This window comes from Budorcas taxicolor, chromosome 9, assembly GCF_023091745.1.
Source record: "Budorcas taxicolor isolate Tak-1 chromosome 9, Takin1.1, whole genome shotgun sequence".
Taxonomy (NCBI): Eukaryota; Metazoa; Chordata; class Mammalia; order Artiodactyla; family Bovidae; genus Budorcas; species Budorcas taxicolor.
The window spans coordinates 61,307,781-61,324,102 of NC_068918.1; the positions used below are offsets into that span (position 1 = coordinate 61,307,781).

Below are 16,322 nucleotides of genomic sequence, written 5' to 3' on the forward strand. Positions count from 1 at the left end.
TCAGCCTTGGACTATTGACATTTGGGATCAGATAATTCTTTGTGTTGGGGAGCTGTCCTGTGTGTTGTGGGATATTTGAAAACATCCCTGGCTTCTATTCACTAGATAAAAAAGTACTGTCTATAGTTGTGACAACAAAAAATATCTGCAGGCATTGCTGCAATTCCCTGGGGAGAGGGGGCCACCTCCAGCTAAGAACCACTGCTCTGTCCCCTCACATCCATCTTGATTATTTCTTATGTTCCACTTGCCATTGTGTCTCTTCTACATGTTATAGTTATGCCTAATAATACCTTCAAAGTCTAACAAATGATTGGCAAAAGCTCTTTACTTTATAATAATGAGCAATTACCATCTTCATTAGACAGAGCTGTTTTTTTTCATTCTTGTTATACTAAATCCATCAGTTTAGTTTTAAACTAAAACCTCAGTTTATTGGTATGTTCAGCAAATTATTTGGATCGTGCATATTGTTAATGTGTCAAACTTGACCATTAACTCTTGGAAGCCAGGAAGCCAGAGATGATAAATACATACCTCTGTCCAGCAAAACCTAAGCAGTAAACCAGAATTCAGTCAACAGAATTACACTGTCTCTCCCTTATTAGAGAACTGTGCTTTCAGTGTTTAGAAAAAAGAATATGAAAGAGAAGGTCCTTATCCTCATGAGAGAACTAATATTTAGTGAACATCTACTATGTTCCAAGCATTCCTTTAGGCTAAACGGTAAAATTTTTACAAATAAATTGTTAAATATCAAAAAATAGTTACATTAATGGAAATAATGTCATGAGTGTTGGTTTTGCTTTATGAGTGGACTTGGCATTAATAATTCGTATTATGTGACAATTAGGAATCCTTCAGAAAGGAAATATTGTGGAAGTGGATTCCATGGCTCTGATAATGCATTTTTGAATATGCAAGTGAGTAAACCTATTCTACTTTAAAAATTATATCTGAAGAAAAAACTGATATATAAAGTTCTAGACTTAAAGACATAGACTGTCCTTATGAGTCTTTAAAGAGAATTAACGAGGCACATACTTTCATATAACTGTTTCACTTTGAACATTAATAGAATTCAAAAAAATTTATGTTTCATGAATGTATGACTTATACTTTGTGTGTGTGTGTGCACACGCACTCAGTCGTGTCCAACTCTTTGTGACGCTATGGACTGTAGCCCACTAGGCTCCTCTTTCCATGGGATTTTCTAGGCAAGAACTCTGGAATGGGCTGCCATTTCCTCCTCCAGGAGATCTTCCCAACCCAGGGATCGAACCTGTGTCTGCTGCATTGGCAGGCAGATTCTTTCCCACTGAGCCACCTGGGAAGCCCACATTTCATACTGTATTTCTAATAATTATTTTTTCATCTATTTGCACTTCATTGAGAATGTTGATTCACAGTAAACAAAAGGCAGTAATTAATAGGTGGAAAGATAACATACTTATGTTCTAAATAAAGATAATCCCTTCCATTTGCCTAGCACTGTAAACATTTCAAAATACACTCATATCATTATCTAATTTGATCCCTACAGCATGGTGTATGGTGGGCAGAGTAAGATTTAGATCCCGTTTCACAGTTTAAAAAAGATTTCATCATCGTTTTGTTCTGATTGTCAGGTTAGGAATTGTAATAAAGTTAAGAAAGATATCCTAGATGTCTTTAGATTAAATGTGCAACAGGGATTAAAATAATATTCTAGAAGGTCCACTGGGCACAGTATTTTTCCACTTATCTTAATATAACCAGTTTGTATATGTACAATGGGCAAAGATCTAAAATACCTTTTTAGTGACCAACTCTTTAGTGACCAGTTTCTTTTCTGGCCAACATAGGCCCTCTTTATTGGCTACGGACCTGGATTCAAGCACAGCACTGAAGTCGACTCCTTTGAAAATATTGAAGTCTATAACTTAATGTGTGGTAAGTGTGAACAGGTAGCTCTTCTCCCTTCTGAACACAGAGCTGGAATAGATTATCAAAAGTAGGTCACATATCGGGCACCTTTTAGGAAATGATGATAAGGCAAGATCCTCATATTTCCACCTTTCTTCTTCCTGATCCAGAGTCATTGAAAAAATATGCAAAACATAGCTATCTGATGTTTCCACTAGGCTGCACATTGGTAAAATGTAACAGTCAGAGCAGACGGTCTATAAATTCCAAGTGCCTGGTACTTTGCTAGGCCCTAGAGTTAATGGGATGACAGCTGAACCAGATCAGGGAGGAAGCCAGAGAAAAGAGTTTGGAGGCTGTGAAAGGTAGAAAAAACAGGTGGACCCTCTAGTAGCAATAATAGTTGAATGGATGGCAATGTCCAGGTTACAGAAATGGAAGAGAACACACTGGCTATGTTCTTAGTTTACTCCATATCTTCTAAATTAGAGCTTTTATGGTTGAATATTGCATTTTAAATATTGCTTCTTTTTTCTGATAACAGTACTGGAATTTATAAAACTTTAAATGTGTCCTAAGTATTGACATAATTCTTTTAGTGGGAGCCTGAATACTTAAATGAGTTAATATATCCTAAAGCATCTAAACAGTGCCTGGCATATAATAAGTGCTTCACTGTGTAAGTGTTTGCTATAATTATTATTATTAACAGTATGAGTCTTAGACTTGGACTGAGCTGATTTTGAATCCTAAATCTACTATATTAGTAGCTTGAGACACTGAGCTAAGTAAGCATGCTGATTTCAGGCGTGCATGTGTACCAGTTCGCTTCAGTCAAGTCCAACTCTTCGCGACACTGCGGACTGTAGTCCAACAGGCCCCTCTGTCCATGGGATTCTCCAGGCAAGAATACTGGAGTGGGTTGCCATTTCCTCCTCCAGGGGATCTTCCCGACCCAGAGATCGAACCCACATCTCCTAATTCTCCTGCATTGGCAGGTAGGTTCTTTACCACTAGCGCCACCTGGGAAGCCCACCTTGGAGAAATTGAAATTCATTTCTAGACCATTGCAATAAAGTGAATACTCTAAAAAGCAAGTACATGAATTTTTTTGATTTTCAGTGCATATAAAAGCTATTTTTACACTGTACTGTGGTTTAAGTGTGCAATAGCCTATGTTTAGAAAAATGTACGTACTTTAAAAAGTACTTTATCGCTAAAACATGCTAAGCATCATCTCACAATGTGGGACTGTTGGAGACCTTCAACTGTAAAAAAATCTCTGGAGTGTAATAAAATGAAGTACAATGAAATGCTTACTCCGTGGAAGAAAAGCTATGGCAAATCTAGACAGCATATTGAAAAGCAGAGACATCACTTTGGCAACAAAGTTCCATCAAGTGAAAGGTATGGTTTTTCCAGTAGTCATGTACAGATGTGAGAGCTGGACCATAAAGAAGGTTGAGTGCTGAAGAATTGATTCTTTCTAACTGTGGTGTTGGAGAAGACTCTTGAGAGTCCCTTGGACAGCAAGCAGATCAAACTAATCAATCCTAAAGGAAATCAACCCTGAATACTCACTGGAAGGACTGATGCTAAACTCCGATACTTTGGCCACCTGATGCAAAGAGCCAACTCATTGGACAAGACCCTGATGCTGGGAAAGATTGAGGGCAAAAGGAGAAGGGATGACAGGATGAAATGGTTGGATGGCACCATCGACTCAATGGCCATGAATTTGAGCAAACTCTGGGAGACAGTTAAGGGTAGGGAAGCCTGGCGTGCTGCAGTCCATGGGATTGTGAAGAGTCAGACATGACTTAATGACTGAATAACAATGAAATTATACCTGTCTGTATTCATCTACCAAATATTGACAACTTAAATATATTTAGCACGATTGGCATATAATAAGTATTGAATAGGGGATAACTGCACAATTGCACTCATCTCACATGCTAGTAAAGTAATGCTCAAAATTCTACAAGCCAGGATTCAGCAATACGTGAACCATGAACTTCCAGATGTTCAAGCTGGTTTTTGAAAAGGCAGAGGAACCAGAGATCAAATTGCCAACATCTGCTGGATCATGGAAAAAGCAAGAGAGTTCCAGAAAAACATCTATTTCTGCTTTATTGACTATGCCAAAGCCTTTGACTGTGTGGATCACAATAAACTGTGGAAAATTCTGAGAGAGATGGGAATACCAGACCACCTGACCTGCCTCTTGAGAAATCTGTATGGAAGCAACAGTTAGAACTAGACCTGGAACAACAGACTGGTTCCAGATAGAAAAAGGAGTGCATCAAGGCTGTATATTGTCACCCTGCTTATTTAACTTCTATGCAGAGTACATCATGAGAAACGCTGGACTGGAAGAAACACAAGCTGGAATCAAGACTGCCGGGAGAACTATCAATAACCTCAGATATGCAGATGACACCACCCTTATGGCAGAAAGTGAAGAGGAACTAAAAAGCCTCTTGATGAAAGTGAAAGAGGAGAGCGAAAAAGTTGGCTTAAAGCTCAACATTCAGAAAACGAAGATCATGGCATCCGGTCCCATCACTTCATAGGAAATAGATGGGGAAACAGTGGAAACAGTGTCAGACTTTATTTTTGGGGGCTCCAAAATCACTGCAGATGGTGATTGCAGCCATGAAATTAAAAGACGCTTACTCCTTGGAAGAAAAGTTATGACCAAACTAGATAGCATATTGAAAAGCAGAGACATTACTTTGCCAACTAAGGTCCGTCTAGTCAAGGCTATGGTTTTTCCAGTAGTCATGTACGGATGTGAGAGTTGGACTGTGAAGGCTGAGTGCCGAAGAATTGATGCTTTTGAACTGTGGTGTTGGAGAAGACTCTTGAGAGTCCCTTGGACTGCAAGGAGATCCAACCAGTCCATTCTGAAGGAGATCAGCCCTGGGTGTTCTTTGGAAGGAATGATGCTGAAGCTGAAACTCCAGTACTTTGGCCACCTCATGCGAAGAGTTGACTCATTGTAAAAGACTCTGATGCTGGGAGGGATTGAGGGCAGGAGGAGAAGGGGATGACAGAGGATGAGATGGCTGGATGGCATCAGTGACTCAATGGACGTGAGTCTGAGTGAACTCCGGGAGTTGGTGATGGACAGGGAGGCCTAGCGTGCTGCAGTTCATGGGGTTGCAGAGTCAGACACGACTGAGCAACTGAACTGAACTGTAGTTATTGTTTACATTAAAATTTAGAAATTTTTATAGACAGGTACAATGTGCATATCAATATTTCCATCAAGAATAGCCTGATCATAAATATTCTACAACCTGAGAAAGAGAGATTTTTAGTTTCATTTTAGGTAAAGAGTTAAGGACTCATATAGATTTGGATTTAAAAAATAAAATTCACAGTGCAAAACTACTATTTAGTTTTAAAAATTTCTTAAGTAAATCTTTATTTACCATTCTTGGAATTATGCAGATTTACTGAATTTGACACCAGCTCCTAATAATGGGACTCATGGAAGCCTTAATCACCTTCTAAGCAATCCTGTTTACACTCCAAAACATCCCAAAGAAGTCCGCTCCCTGGTCCAGTGCCCCTTCACAAGAGCCCCCAGGGAGGACCTCGACTGCTCGTGTGATCCCTCAGTAAGTATTCGGAAGATATTTAGCCCAGTGCTATGATTTTATAGCACCTTCTGCATAGTGTACGCTGCAGAAATACATGATGATTAAATTAGAATTTGTGAGTGGAAGCAAATGTACATATTTTCAACTCTAGTGACATATGCCAACCTTTTTATTTTTTATTTTTCCCCCTCTTAGCTTTTACACTCTCGCTGTATTTTTAATCCCCTTGTGTTGAGACTTGATTTGGCTTCAGGCTGTGAGAAGTCTAGCTGAATTCTGAAATATACTGAATCCCAGAATCCAGGCTGCCCTCCTAGCAGTGAGGTCTTTTATGAACCAATCTCAGTATTCCCTCTCTAAAATATATCCCAACCTATTTTAAATTTAGAAGGAAATATTTTGAGGGATGAAAGGAATTTATCACACTTCATTTTTACTCCTATCTTAATATGTAATTGTTGTAAGGAGATGAAAATATATGATAAATTATAAACAAAATTGATAAAAGCAGGCATTTGAGTAGCTCATCTTATGCTCTATGTTTTGTTTTAGGCTTAATTTATACTTGTAAAAGACCATAAGGGTAGAGATAAGAATTATAAACAGTAGTATATTCTTATTTTAAATGACTTGTGTTCTGTACTAATAATTTTGTCTTTTTGCAACTATTATCGCTATATTTTCATCCTCTTCTTCAAAAAAGTGATTTCACTTGTACAAAATGGTTATAATTTTATCTTCATTCTATGGTGGAATACTTAAGCTATAAAAGTCATTTGTTGCAAAATTAAAGCACATTTTTCAACCCTCAAAAATTGTATCATTAATTTTTTAGATTTTGCCAGTTGTGGATTTTCAGACACAGTTGAATCTGACCATGGCAGAAGGTAAGCAGGCTTTTTCTCAACAATGTGAAGCTCAGAATTAGTTTGGGGTCAGTGTTTAAGAATATCCAATAAAATAAAGTAGTAGTGGAGGACCACCTGATGAGTTGGGTAAACTTCTTAGCTTGACAGTCTAAACTGTTAGTCACAAGGAAGGAAGGGGTGTTTACAGTGGAAGCATTATGTAATGTAATTAGTGGAAGCTGAATCACTCTTTATGGACTCAGTGGAGTATTTTGAGATTTTGAAGATATTTATAGGTTTATATTATAATAATAGATCCTCAGATTCCATTTAAAATACCTAAATTTCTGTTTCACTTAGTTCTTAATTATAAGGTAGTATAAATTGATTTATCTAAAGTTACTTCTTCATAACTCTTGAACGAAAATTAAGCATATGCAGACAACTGACGAAGTGTGGATATTTAGTATCCCTTTGATGTTCCTTGAAACAGTCTCAGATCCTTAAGTTATTTGGCTAACAGTTTTTTCTTGCTGGAATAAAAAAGTGAATTCTGCATGCTCTTGACTTGGACTTCTCTCTATAAAATCTCTATAAATGTGCAGATTAGAGAAATTTTAGATGACCCCAGGGTGGCAAAGTGTCATGGTGAAAAATGACACCTTTGGAACTGAGTAGATATGGGTTTGAATATGAGCTTAGAAACCGTATGTCCATGGACAAAGTATTTGTTCCCTATAAGTTGCTATTTTCTCATCTGTAAAATAAGTATATAGCCTCAATTTATAGGGGTGCATATGAATTAAATTCAATGGTATATATGGAGAATTCTATAAAGCATCTGATGCTTGAGAAAAGGGCAATAAATGGTATATGTACTATTATTCCATTTGGGGTAGTCTCATAATTTCGGTTTAAAATTTTTGCTTTCTGAGTATACACACCATCCAGAAAACTCTTTTGATATTATGTCTTGGAAAATAAGTAATAAAGAAAATATTAAAGAATTTTAGTAATATAAGTCCTAATTACTGAAATTCCTAGGAATCTCATATAGTATCTTCTTGTGATATCTTAATATCACATTGATATTTCAGGATCTACATAGGCACACACTGTTGTGAACCCTTTTTTTAAAAAATTATTTATGGTTCTGTTCTTTGTAAGTAGTTTTATTTTGCAGTTACAAATAATTTTTCAATAGGATTAAGTAGAGAAAAGAATCAGATGAGTGTGTATCATTATGTCTTACCATACAAAGCACACTGTGTGTTTGAACAGTGGTTTCACTTTCTCCCTATGACCCAAGAGAAGACCATTAAGCGTGGCACTCTACCCTATGGAAGACCCAGAGTTCTCCAGAACAGCACTGTCTGTCTGCTTTACCAGCACCAGTTTGTGAGTGGTTTCAGCCATGACATCCTGATGCCCCTTTGGACATCCTACACCATGGACAGAAATGCAAGTATTTGCCACCTCTTTACCTCTGCGTGGTTATTTTATACTATTACTAAGCAAAACTTTGTCAGCATCATTTCTCACTGTCAATCTCAGCTCTGTAACCAGCTCCCAAATTAGATCACTGAACCGAGAGTCAGAAAAATTAGGTCCCGGTTCTGGCTTGGCCACTGACTAGCTATGTGACTTTGACATTCAGAGCAAACCTTTGTGAAATGAAGGTATGCAGTGAAAGTATCTCCCATGCTTTTTTTTTTCTTGGTTTTAATATTTGATGATGCTAATTTCTAATTTCATGAAATCACTTTTACAATTAATTACAGTTATTAATTCTAAATACACAGCTGTGTATGTACAAGGATTTCCCTCAGCTGCCCAAATCTTGGGCCCTCATGGATGGAGGACACTGAAGCTCAGTAACCTCACCGCATATACCACCTACAGGGAGATCTCCCAGACCAAACCAGGGAGAGGCCTGGGGTCCTGTCCACCACCTAGACTAGAGGAGTTCAGCCTTGAAAGGAGTAGGGGAAGATATTCCAGAATAAGACCACCATTCTCCTTCACCCTCACCCCCTGGATGCTGTAGTAGCAAGATAAATGAGGAAAGAAATAGAGCTTGAGAAAGAGAATGGGGGCAGGAGATGAGATAATAGATCTTATCTGGAAATAAAGTTTTAAACTAGTTGTTGTTCAGTCCCTAAGTCATGTCCAACTCTTTGTGACCCCATGGACATTTGCACACCAGGCTTCCCTGTCCTTCACTATCTCTTGGAGTTAATTCAAACTCATGTCCATTGAGTCAGTGATGGCCATCAACCATCTCATCCTCTGTCGCCCTCTTATCCTCCTGCCCTCATTCTTTCCCAGCATCATGGTCTAAACTAGACTCACCAGATTTTCAGAAATTGAAAATGTCTGGTAAGATATAGGATGTTCTTAAAGGATAGAAAGGGGATTTGAGAGAGCTTAGTTGACTATAGCAGTTAGATTTTAAAAACAGTTATTGTTACTACTCACTAAGATTGTTCATATATATGTAATTTTTGTATCTGTATGTAGAGAGAATATACACACACATTCACATATGTACATAAAGTTTCTACCTTAATTTGATTTTTAATTTTTGAAGAACATCTTCAAACATTTCAAACACTTTTTAACTGACTTTGTAATATTGAGTTCGCCAAAAACTTGACTTGTGTTTTTCCGTAACATCTTCAAAAAACCCAAACGAACTTTTTGGACAACTCAGTATATAGCAGTTTACCCAGTGTTTTGTTGGTCCCCATCCTATTTATTATAGTTTAATACCTTAATTATAATGTCCTAGGACTCTGTTTGAATTTTCAGTTTTCTTATATAATGAAAGCTGTAAAAACTGAGTCATCACTACTCATGAGGTTTTCATATTGAATTGCTGTTCCATGGCTTTCCCCGTACTGCCCCCCACCACTTTTGGCTGTGTTGTAATATGAAAGAGTCTGATCTCTAAAAATCAGCAATTTACTATACAAAAGTTTGAAACTGAATAGACAAAAATATCATAAACAAAAGTAGCACAACATGGTAGGAAAAAATGGCACATATATGACGAGTGATTAATATCTTTAATATTATAAAGAGTTTTTACACGTTGGTTAGAAACAAGATGAATACACTAATAGAAAAATGAAAAGTGGTGCAGGGCATGAACAGACAACCAGAACGGCATGATTTTATGACGCGGTTCACCTTTAATTATTTATGAAGCTCTAGTGTTTTGTTCTGTATGCCTCATCCCTGATTGTCCTTTCCATTTTGTTCTTCAGGACAGTTTCTTTACAGAAGACTTTTCCAACTGTCTTTACCAGGATCTCCGAATTCCTCTTAGTCCTGTCCATAAATGTTCATTTTATAAAAATAACGCTAAACTGAGCTATGGGTTCCTCTCCCCACCACGTAAGTCTCTTCCTCACTGATGTTCCCTTTCCCTTATGTTCTTTCTTTCTTCCATTTCCTTTTCTTTCTTATGGGGATGTGTACATCTTGTTTATTTATTGGTGAAAACTGTGAATGGGAAATAGAACTATTAGGGAAATTTTTCAAGTATCTAAAACTTGACTTTTGGAAACCTGTTTACTTTTGTTTGGAGAGTGATGGATTTGGGGTAACCTCTGTAAATAGAACATTCTTCACTTTTCTACTTTTGTTTTAAACAGAATTTGAGAAACTCAGGTCAAAAGGATGCATCAGGGTTCTTAGGAAGGAGATACCATTTTGTTGTTTAAAAAGAAAGCTCTGATTTGTCAAAGAATGAGGTAAAGGAAGAGCCTGAGTTTGCTTGCTGTTTCACTGATACAGAGCCCTGGGGAATGGCTTTTTTTTTTTTAAATCGTGTTCTATTTTTTTCAAGTGGCAGATCTGTATGTTAATGAGAAGACATTTTGAGGCCAGCCTAAAAAGGAAAAAGTCAGAAGACTCCAGTCAATACACTCAATATCCAGTCCGGTCCCCAGAGCAAGCTTCTGAAGTCAGAACTTGGCTTTTGCATTATAAAAATAGGTCCAAGCCAGAAGTCCATACAAAGGAGCCTTGTACATTTCAAGGCAGACATCCCTTGTGATGTTTTTTCTGGTTAGTAGGTGTTCTGAAGCCAGATGTTCTCATTTTTACTTTTCTCCGTGAAAGAGTTCAAGGAAAGATTGTTGACACAATATACTTTAGTTGAAAATAAGGCAAATGAGGTAAAATTTGAATATGTTTAATTTAGGCCCTTCGTATTAAAGATTTTGTTTCTTCATCCTGAAGAAGAAAAGATCCAATTTTTTTTTAAGGGACCTGATCACATTGCATTTCCCCCCTTGATCTAGTACCTGGGAAAGTGTTAGGAGTTTAAGATGATAGCCCATTTTTTAAATACCCCCATGAGAAAGTATAATTCTTAGTGTGATTTGTGAAGAATGAAATAGTTGTTCTTGTTATTTTCTTTGTAGAATTACATAAAGGTTCAAGTCAAGTATATTCTGAAGCATTGCTTACTACTAATATAGTGCCCATGTACCAGAGTTTTCAAGGTAAAATTTTTAATCTTTTATATCATAATTTCAAATGAATTTCCCAAAATTATAGGTATGATTTATATGTAATGACTGATCCTCCAAATTAAATGACTAAACATCAAATATGTTCTTATAAGTTTGTTTAACTTAAAAAATACCAGTACACAAAAGAATCCTATAAGTACTGAATTATGATATAGTCCCATATTTATTATATGCTTCATATTTAAGTGTCTATAAACACTTTTGGAGGGAAAAGAATGTAATGTTCCTCCTAACCTATCTAGCTAATGTAATCTACTAATAGATATTAAATTTCAGTCTGTTGCCTTATTTAACTATTTGGAAGTTCTTGACAGTTGTTTTTAATTTAAAATGAATAGATTTTACATCATTATTAATTATTGCAACTATTGGCTTTTTTAAGAATAAATACACATTTATTCTTTAAGTAACTTACAGAGCATACAAGGAAAATTTTATTGTAGTTTACCTCTAGAATGCTTTTGAATAGTTCAAAATTCTCTAGAATATTTCAAAAAAAATACAGATGTTAATAAATTTGAATAGCTTGCTTTGTTTGTGTTGTTATATTTTTTTATGCTTAATGATAATATGTGATCTCAGCTTCATGATAATACGTATGTTTAGGGATGCTTGAAGTAGAATTGAAGTCAGCATTTGCTGGGTAGTCTTTCCAAGAGCAAAAGCTGAACAATGGATTTTTGGCCAGACTTCACTTTATCCCTAATTATGACAAATGCTAATTTTGATTCATAATTTGATTCATAGTTGATTTATGTCATCTTGTTCTTTTGACACTGTAACGTCTTCCTTCTTGTTTCAGTTATATGGCAATACTTGCATGGCACCTTACTGCAGAGGTATGCTGAAGAAAGAAATGGTCTCAATGTTGTCAGCGGTCCTGTGTTTGATTCTGATTATGACGGACGTTATGATTCCTTGGAGACTCTGAAGCAGTGAGAACATATTTCATTTACTCTTAAATATAGCTCTCAAATGGGACTACCATCTAGTTGAGTCAGCAGAACCTCTTATATCTAACTATTCATATTTGTGTAGCTGACATTTCTGATTATGCAGGAAGCCCCTTGAAATAGCTGATTAATTTTGATGTTTTGATGTTCAGTAAAATATTTTTTTAGATGAAAGTAGTGTTTATCCCCCACTCAACTTAGATTAATAATTCTATAGCTCATATTAAATACTGAACTCTGCCTTTTGTTAAGAAGATAACAACAGTGTTTAAAATCTCTTTCTGTGGCTATTGTGAAGATGCTGTTTAATTAGCAAACTGGCAGTTTCGAGATAAAGAATGATACAATGTGGCTGGAGGCATCCTGAGTCAAAGAAGCAGAAGACATAAAGCCATAGTGCTGCAGTGTTGCTGTAGATTAAATGTCACAGCTTTCAGTTTTATCGAACTCTGCTGCAAGGGGAATTTGTTGCAGGAATGAAAGTACGGTGGACGAGGATGGCCATGTCCCAGATCACTTCTGAGTCCCTGAGATGGCCACCAAGTGTGGGTTGCTGGCTCCGCATAGGAAAGCCTTCAAGAGCAAGCCATAATAAAGAGAAAGAAGGTTTATTCAGGGAGCTACACACTCCATAGATAGAATGTGGGCCATCTCAGAAGGCAAGAGGCACCAGGGTATGGAGTGTCAGTTTTTATAGGGGTGGGTAATTTCACAGACTAATGAGTGGGAGGGGTATTCCAGCTCTTTTGAGGAAGGGGTGGGTATTTCCAGAAATTGGGCATTGCCGACTTTCTGATCTTTATGGTCAGCCTTGGAACTGTCATGGTGCCTGTGAGCGTGTCATTTAGGACGCTGATGTGTTACTGTAAGTGTATACTGACCCCCAAGGTCTAGTGGAATTTGAATCGTCTGCCACCTTGGACCTAGTTAGTTGTAACCAATTTATGTCCTGTCCTTGGGCTGTGTCCTGTCCTTGGGCTGTGTCCTGTCCTTGGACTATGTCATATCCTTGGGCTATGTTATGTTTTTAAAGGTTGTGCCCTGCCCCCTTCTGGTCTCAGACTGATACAGTGACCTTCTTGAGAAACCATCAGTGGTGCTTTCATAAAGGAAAGAGGAAGAACATTTTAGAGATCAGTTGATCTTTATTAAAACAATTGCAAAATTTTTGGAAGCAACTTTGGTTCTTCAGTCTGTGAGAAAAGTGGAGTGAAACATCTACTGGGATTCAGCCCCTTTCTGAGAACCACTCCCTCAGGCTGACTTAGAGATTACTGTTTACACATGTACACCTGTGACCATATCATTTGTAAAATTATATTTTTATTATAGTCTTTAAGTCATAAGGATCCTATGTAAATGCCTCAGAGGTGGCAGCAGGAGAATGGGTAAAGAAGAGAACTTATACCTTTCCCATTCACAGCTTCAACTGGAACACATTTTAATCTGCTTTATGTATCGTGGTTCCACATAAGATTGTGGTTTCTTTTTTTAATGATACCACCACTACCTTAAATTTTGGAAGATAACTAAAAAACCAAATGAATCTACTTTTTTTTTCCCCCAAACAAATCTAATCTTGAGACCTAAGGAAATAGAATTAAGATGAGGTAAAGGTGTTACTTGGGACATCTTTGAGAATATGCTTTAATTAAAAAAAAAAAAAAAGTAAAAACAAAGTTATAGAATAGGGAAGAAGATCCAGTTAAAACAACAGCTTCTCTGAAGGAGCCAGAATGAAAAAAATCTCAAACCAGTTTTCTTTCTTTCACTCTCTGTTCATAACTGCCTGGAGTTTAAAAGATTCTCAGTAATGCTTTAGAGTCTTGATTGCTCATATTCAAAATTGATGATTTTTCCCCTTAGTGTCTCAATTCCAATTTGTTAAGGTGGAATTACCAAAAAAATACAAAGTTTTAATAAATTTCTATAAAAAGTAACATTATTTGGATTGTGTTTCTATGTCTTCTAATTCTTCTTCTTCCCTATCTGGCAGAAAATGTTGAGGTATTATGATGACTAACTTCTTACAATATATTTAATTATTTGACTGAACTTTATTTGGGGATGTATTATATTAAAAATATACTTTAGTGAAGTAGTCATTAAAGGGAACAGTTATTTTTTTCTTAAAGTGAGTATTACCATATTTTACAGAAACAGCAGAATCATCCATAATCAGGAAGTTCTGATTCCAACTCATTTCTTCATTGTGCTAACAAGTTGTAAAAATACATCCCAGACTCCCTTACAGTGTGAACATTTAGATACCATGGCTTTCATTTTGCCTCACAGGACTGATAATAGTGAAAGCTGTGCGGTAAGTGGCCTTTGTTAACTTATCTTTGAGCATTGATAGATAAATATATTTGTGCAGGTCTTACGTCTGACATTACTGTGGGAAAAGAAGATGTAACTAGAACATACATGTTTGAGATTATAGAATGGTTTTAAACTTGATCCTCTTAGTTTATTCAAAGAAGATTATTCTTGTCTGTTAAAAGCACTAACAGTAAGATCAAAACATAAAAACTTAGTTGACGTCATATGGCTTAGCCACTAAATCCATGTATAAATTCTGGGCCCTCCCCGGGGAAAAAAAAGGGCCGCAATAGATTTATGCTTACATTTCACTAACCAAAATGATGTTAAGTGCCTTGAATTAGGTGTTAAGTTCCTTTTCCATCTGTACCATTCCAAAAGCTATTATACTGCTTTTTTAAATGTAAGCATTTAACAAATTCTATGGCAGTGTAACCAGAAGACACTTAATACTGGACGTGAACCAGAAAGTGAATCATTTGAAGGTGTATCAGATATACTTGGTCTTCCCTGGTGGCTCAGATGGTAACAAATCCACCTTCAATGAGAGAGACCTGGGTTCCGTCCCTGGGTTGGGAAGATCCCCTGGAGAAGGGCATGGCAACCCACTCCAGTATTCTTGCCTAGAGAATCCCCATGGGCAGAGGAGCCTGGTGGGCTACAGTCCATGGGGTCACAAAGAGTTGGACATGACTGACCGACTAAGCACATAGCACATATACTTACTGACCCCTTCTCTTTCATGTCTGAAACAGTGGATTTTGGCCTGAGAGAACAGATGTCTTTTGTTTATTCATGTAAATGCTGGAACAGATGGCCAGTATCTACTGGCCAAGTAGTCTACTGAGTCAGGGTCTTCCCTTGAAAGCCAGAGTGAGGGTTGCTGGAATGGAGAAGACTGAGTATAATAGCAGTACTGGGTGGTGGATGATTGGAAGCTAATGGAAAATGGAAATTATTGATCTGTTCCCTTTTATGTGAAAAGTCTGTATTTATTATTTGCAACTAATAATATCATCAGGGCACATGAACCTTTATTGAAGTATGTCTTTAAAGCATAATCATAGCACACCAGCCAGTGGATATGTTCTTCATCTGACTTTCTCCAGTCGCCATTTTCAGAAAAATTTACACCAGCATATAGATGTATGCTTCCATGTGCCAGAGCATAAGCCTTTTAATTCTTTTTTGATCTCATATTAGCTAGAACTTCGCTACTTCACCAGAAGTGAAAGTGTATTTTTCCACTTCCTCTAACCCTTTCTTCATTGCAACTGTGTAGATAACTGATTCTGATAAGAACTAGCATTTGTTTAACTTATTTGCACACATCATTGTGTTTGATCTTTAGAGCAACCCTGTGAGGAGGGCACAGGTAAGAGAATTAGTATTCAGATATTAAATAACTTCCCTCAGTTTACCTGGTAGGATAATGGTAGAAGTAGAACTTGAATCCAAGTTGTTGTTCAGTCACCCAATCATTCTGACTCTTTGCAGCTCCATGGACTGCAGGATGCCAGGCCTCTCTGTCCATCACCATCTCCCAAAGTTTACCCAAGTTCATGTCCCTGCATCAGTGATGCCATCCAACCATCTCATCCTCTGATGCCCTCTTCTTTTTCTGCCCTCAATCTTTCCCAGCATCAGGGACTTTTCCAATGAGTACTGTTCGCATCAGATGACCAAAATACTGGAGTTTCAGCTTCAGCATCAGTGCTTCCAATCAGTATTCAGGGTTGATTTCCCTGAAGATTGACTAGTTTGATCTTGCTGTCCAAGGGGCTCTCAGGAGTCTTTTCCAGCACCATTGTTTGAAGGCATCAGTTCTTTGGCATCATTCCAAGTTCCTTTCTGCTAATTCCCATATTCTTTCTACCATGGCATGTTACTTCTGTTTTCCAACATTTTTAACCCCATACTTTGGTGTTTCTTGCACCAAGGCAATGTAGGTACATCTGTTCCACATATACTTTCCTCAGATTTGATACATCTACTAAACAGACATGAATGGTATGTATTGGATGGTGAACTAGTCAAGAGCAGGGATTATGCCTAACAATTCTCATGGCATTTGCCGTTGAAGAGACAGGGTGTCATGGCTGATTACAATGAGGGAGATGCAGAGAGTCTAGGGAAGGT

At 37.2% G+C, this 16,322-nt stretch overlaps 1 protein-coding gene across 1 annotated transcript in view; it reads left to right on the forward strand.

Moving 5' to 3' along the window:
• The window catches only part of ENPP1 (ectonucleotide pyrophosphatase/phosphodiesterase 1), a 71,343-nt gene that overhangs the window by 54,154 nt on the left and 867 nt on the right, over nucleotides 1-16,322 (forward strand). Inside the window, exons 16-24 of the mRNA XM_052645631.1 lie at nucleotides 854-923; nucleotides 1,845-1,932; nucleotides 5,365-5,534; nucleotides 6,352-6,403; nucleotides 7,674-7,825; nucleotides 9,634-9,763; nucleotides 10,798-10,878; nucleotides 11,711-11,843; nucleotides 14,019-14,181. Coding sequence (XP_052501591.1) covers nucleotides 854-923; nucleotides 1,845-1,932; nucleotides 5,365-5,534; nucleotides 6,352-6,403; nucleotides 7,674-7,825; nucleotides 9,634-9,763; nucleotides 10,798-10,878; nucleotides 11,711-11,843; nucleotides 14,019-14,181 — 1,039 coding nt within the window. The remainder of the gene's footprint in view (nucleotides 1-853; nucleotides 924-1,844; nucleotides 1,933-5,364; nucleotides 5,535-6,351; nucleotides 6,404-7,673; nucleotides 7,826-9,633; nucleotides 9,764-10,797; nucleotides 10,879-11,710; nucleotides 11,844-14,018; nucleotides 14,182-16,322) is intronic.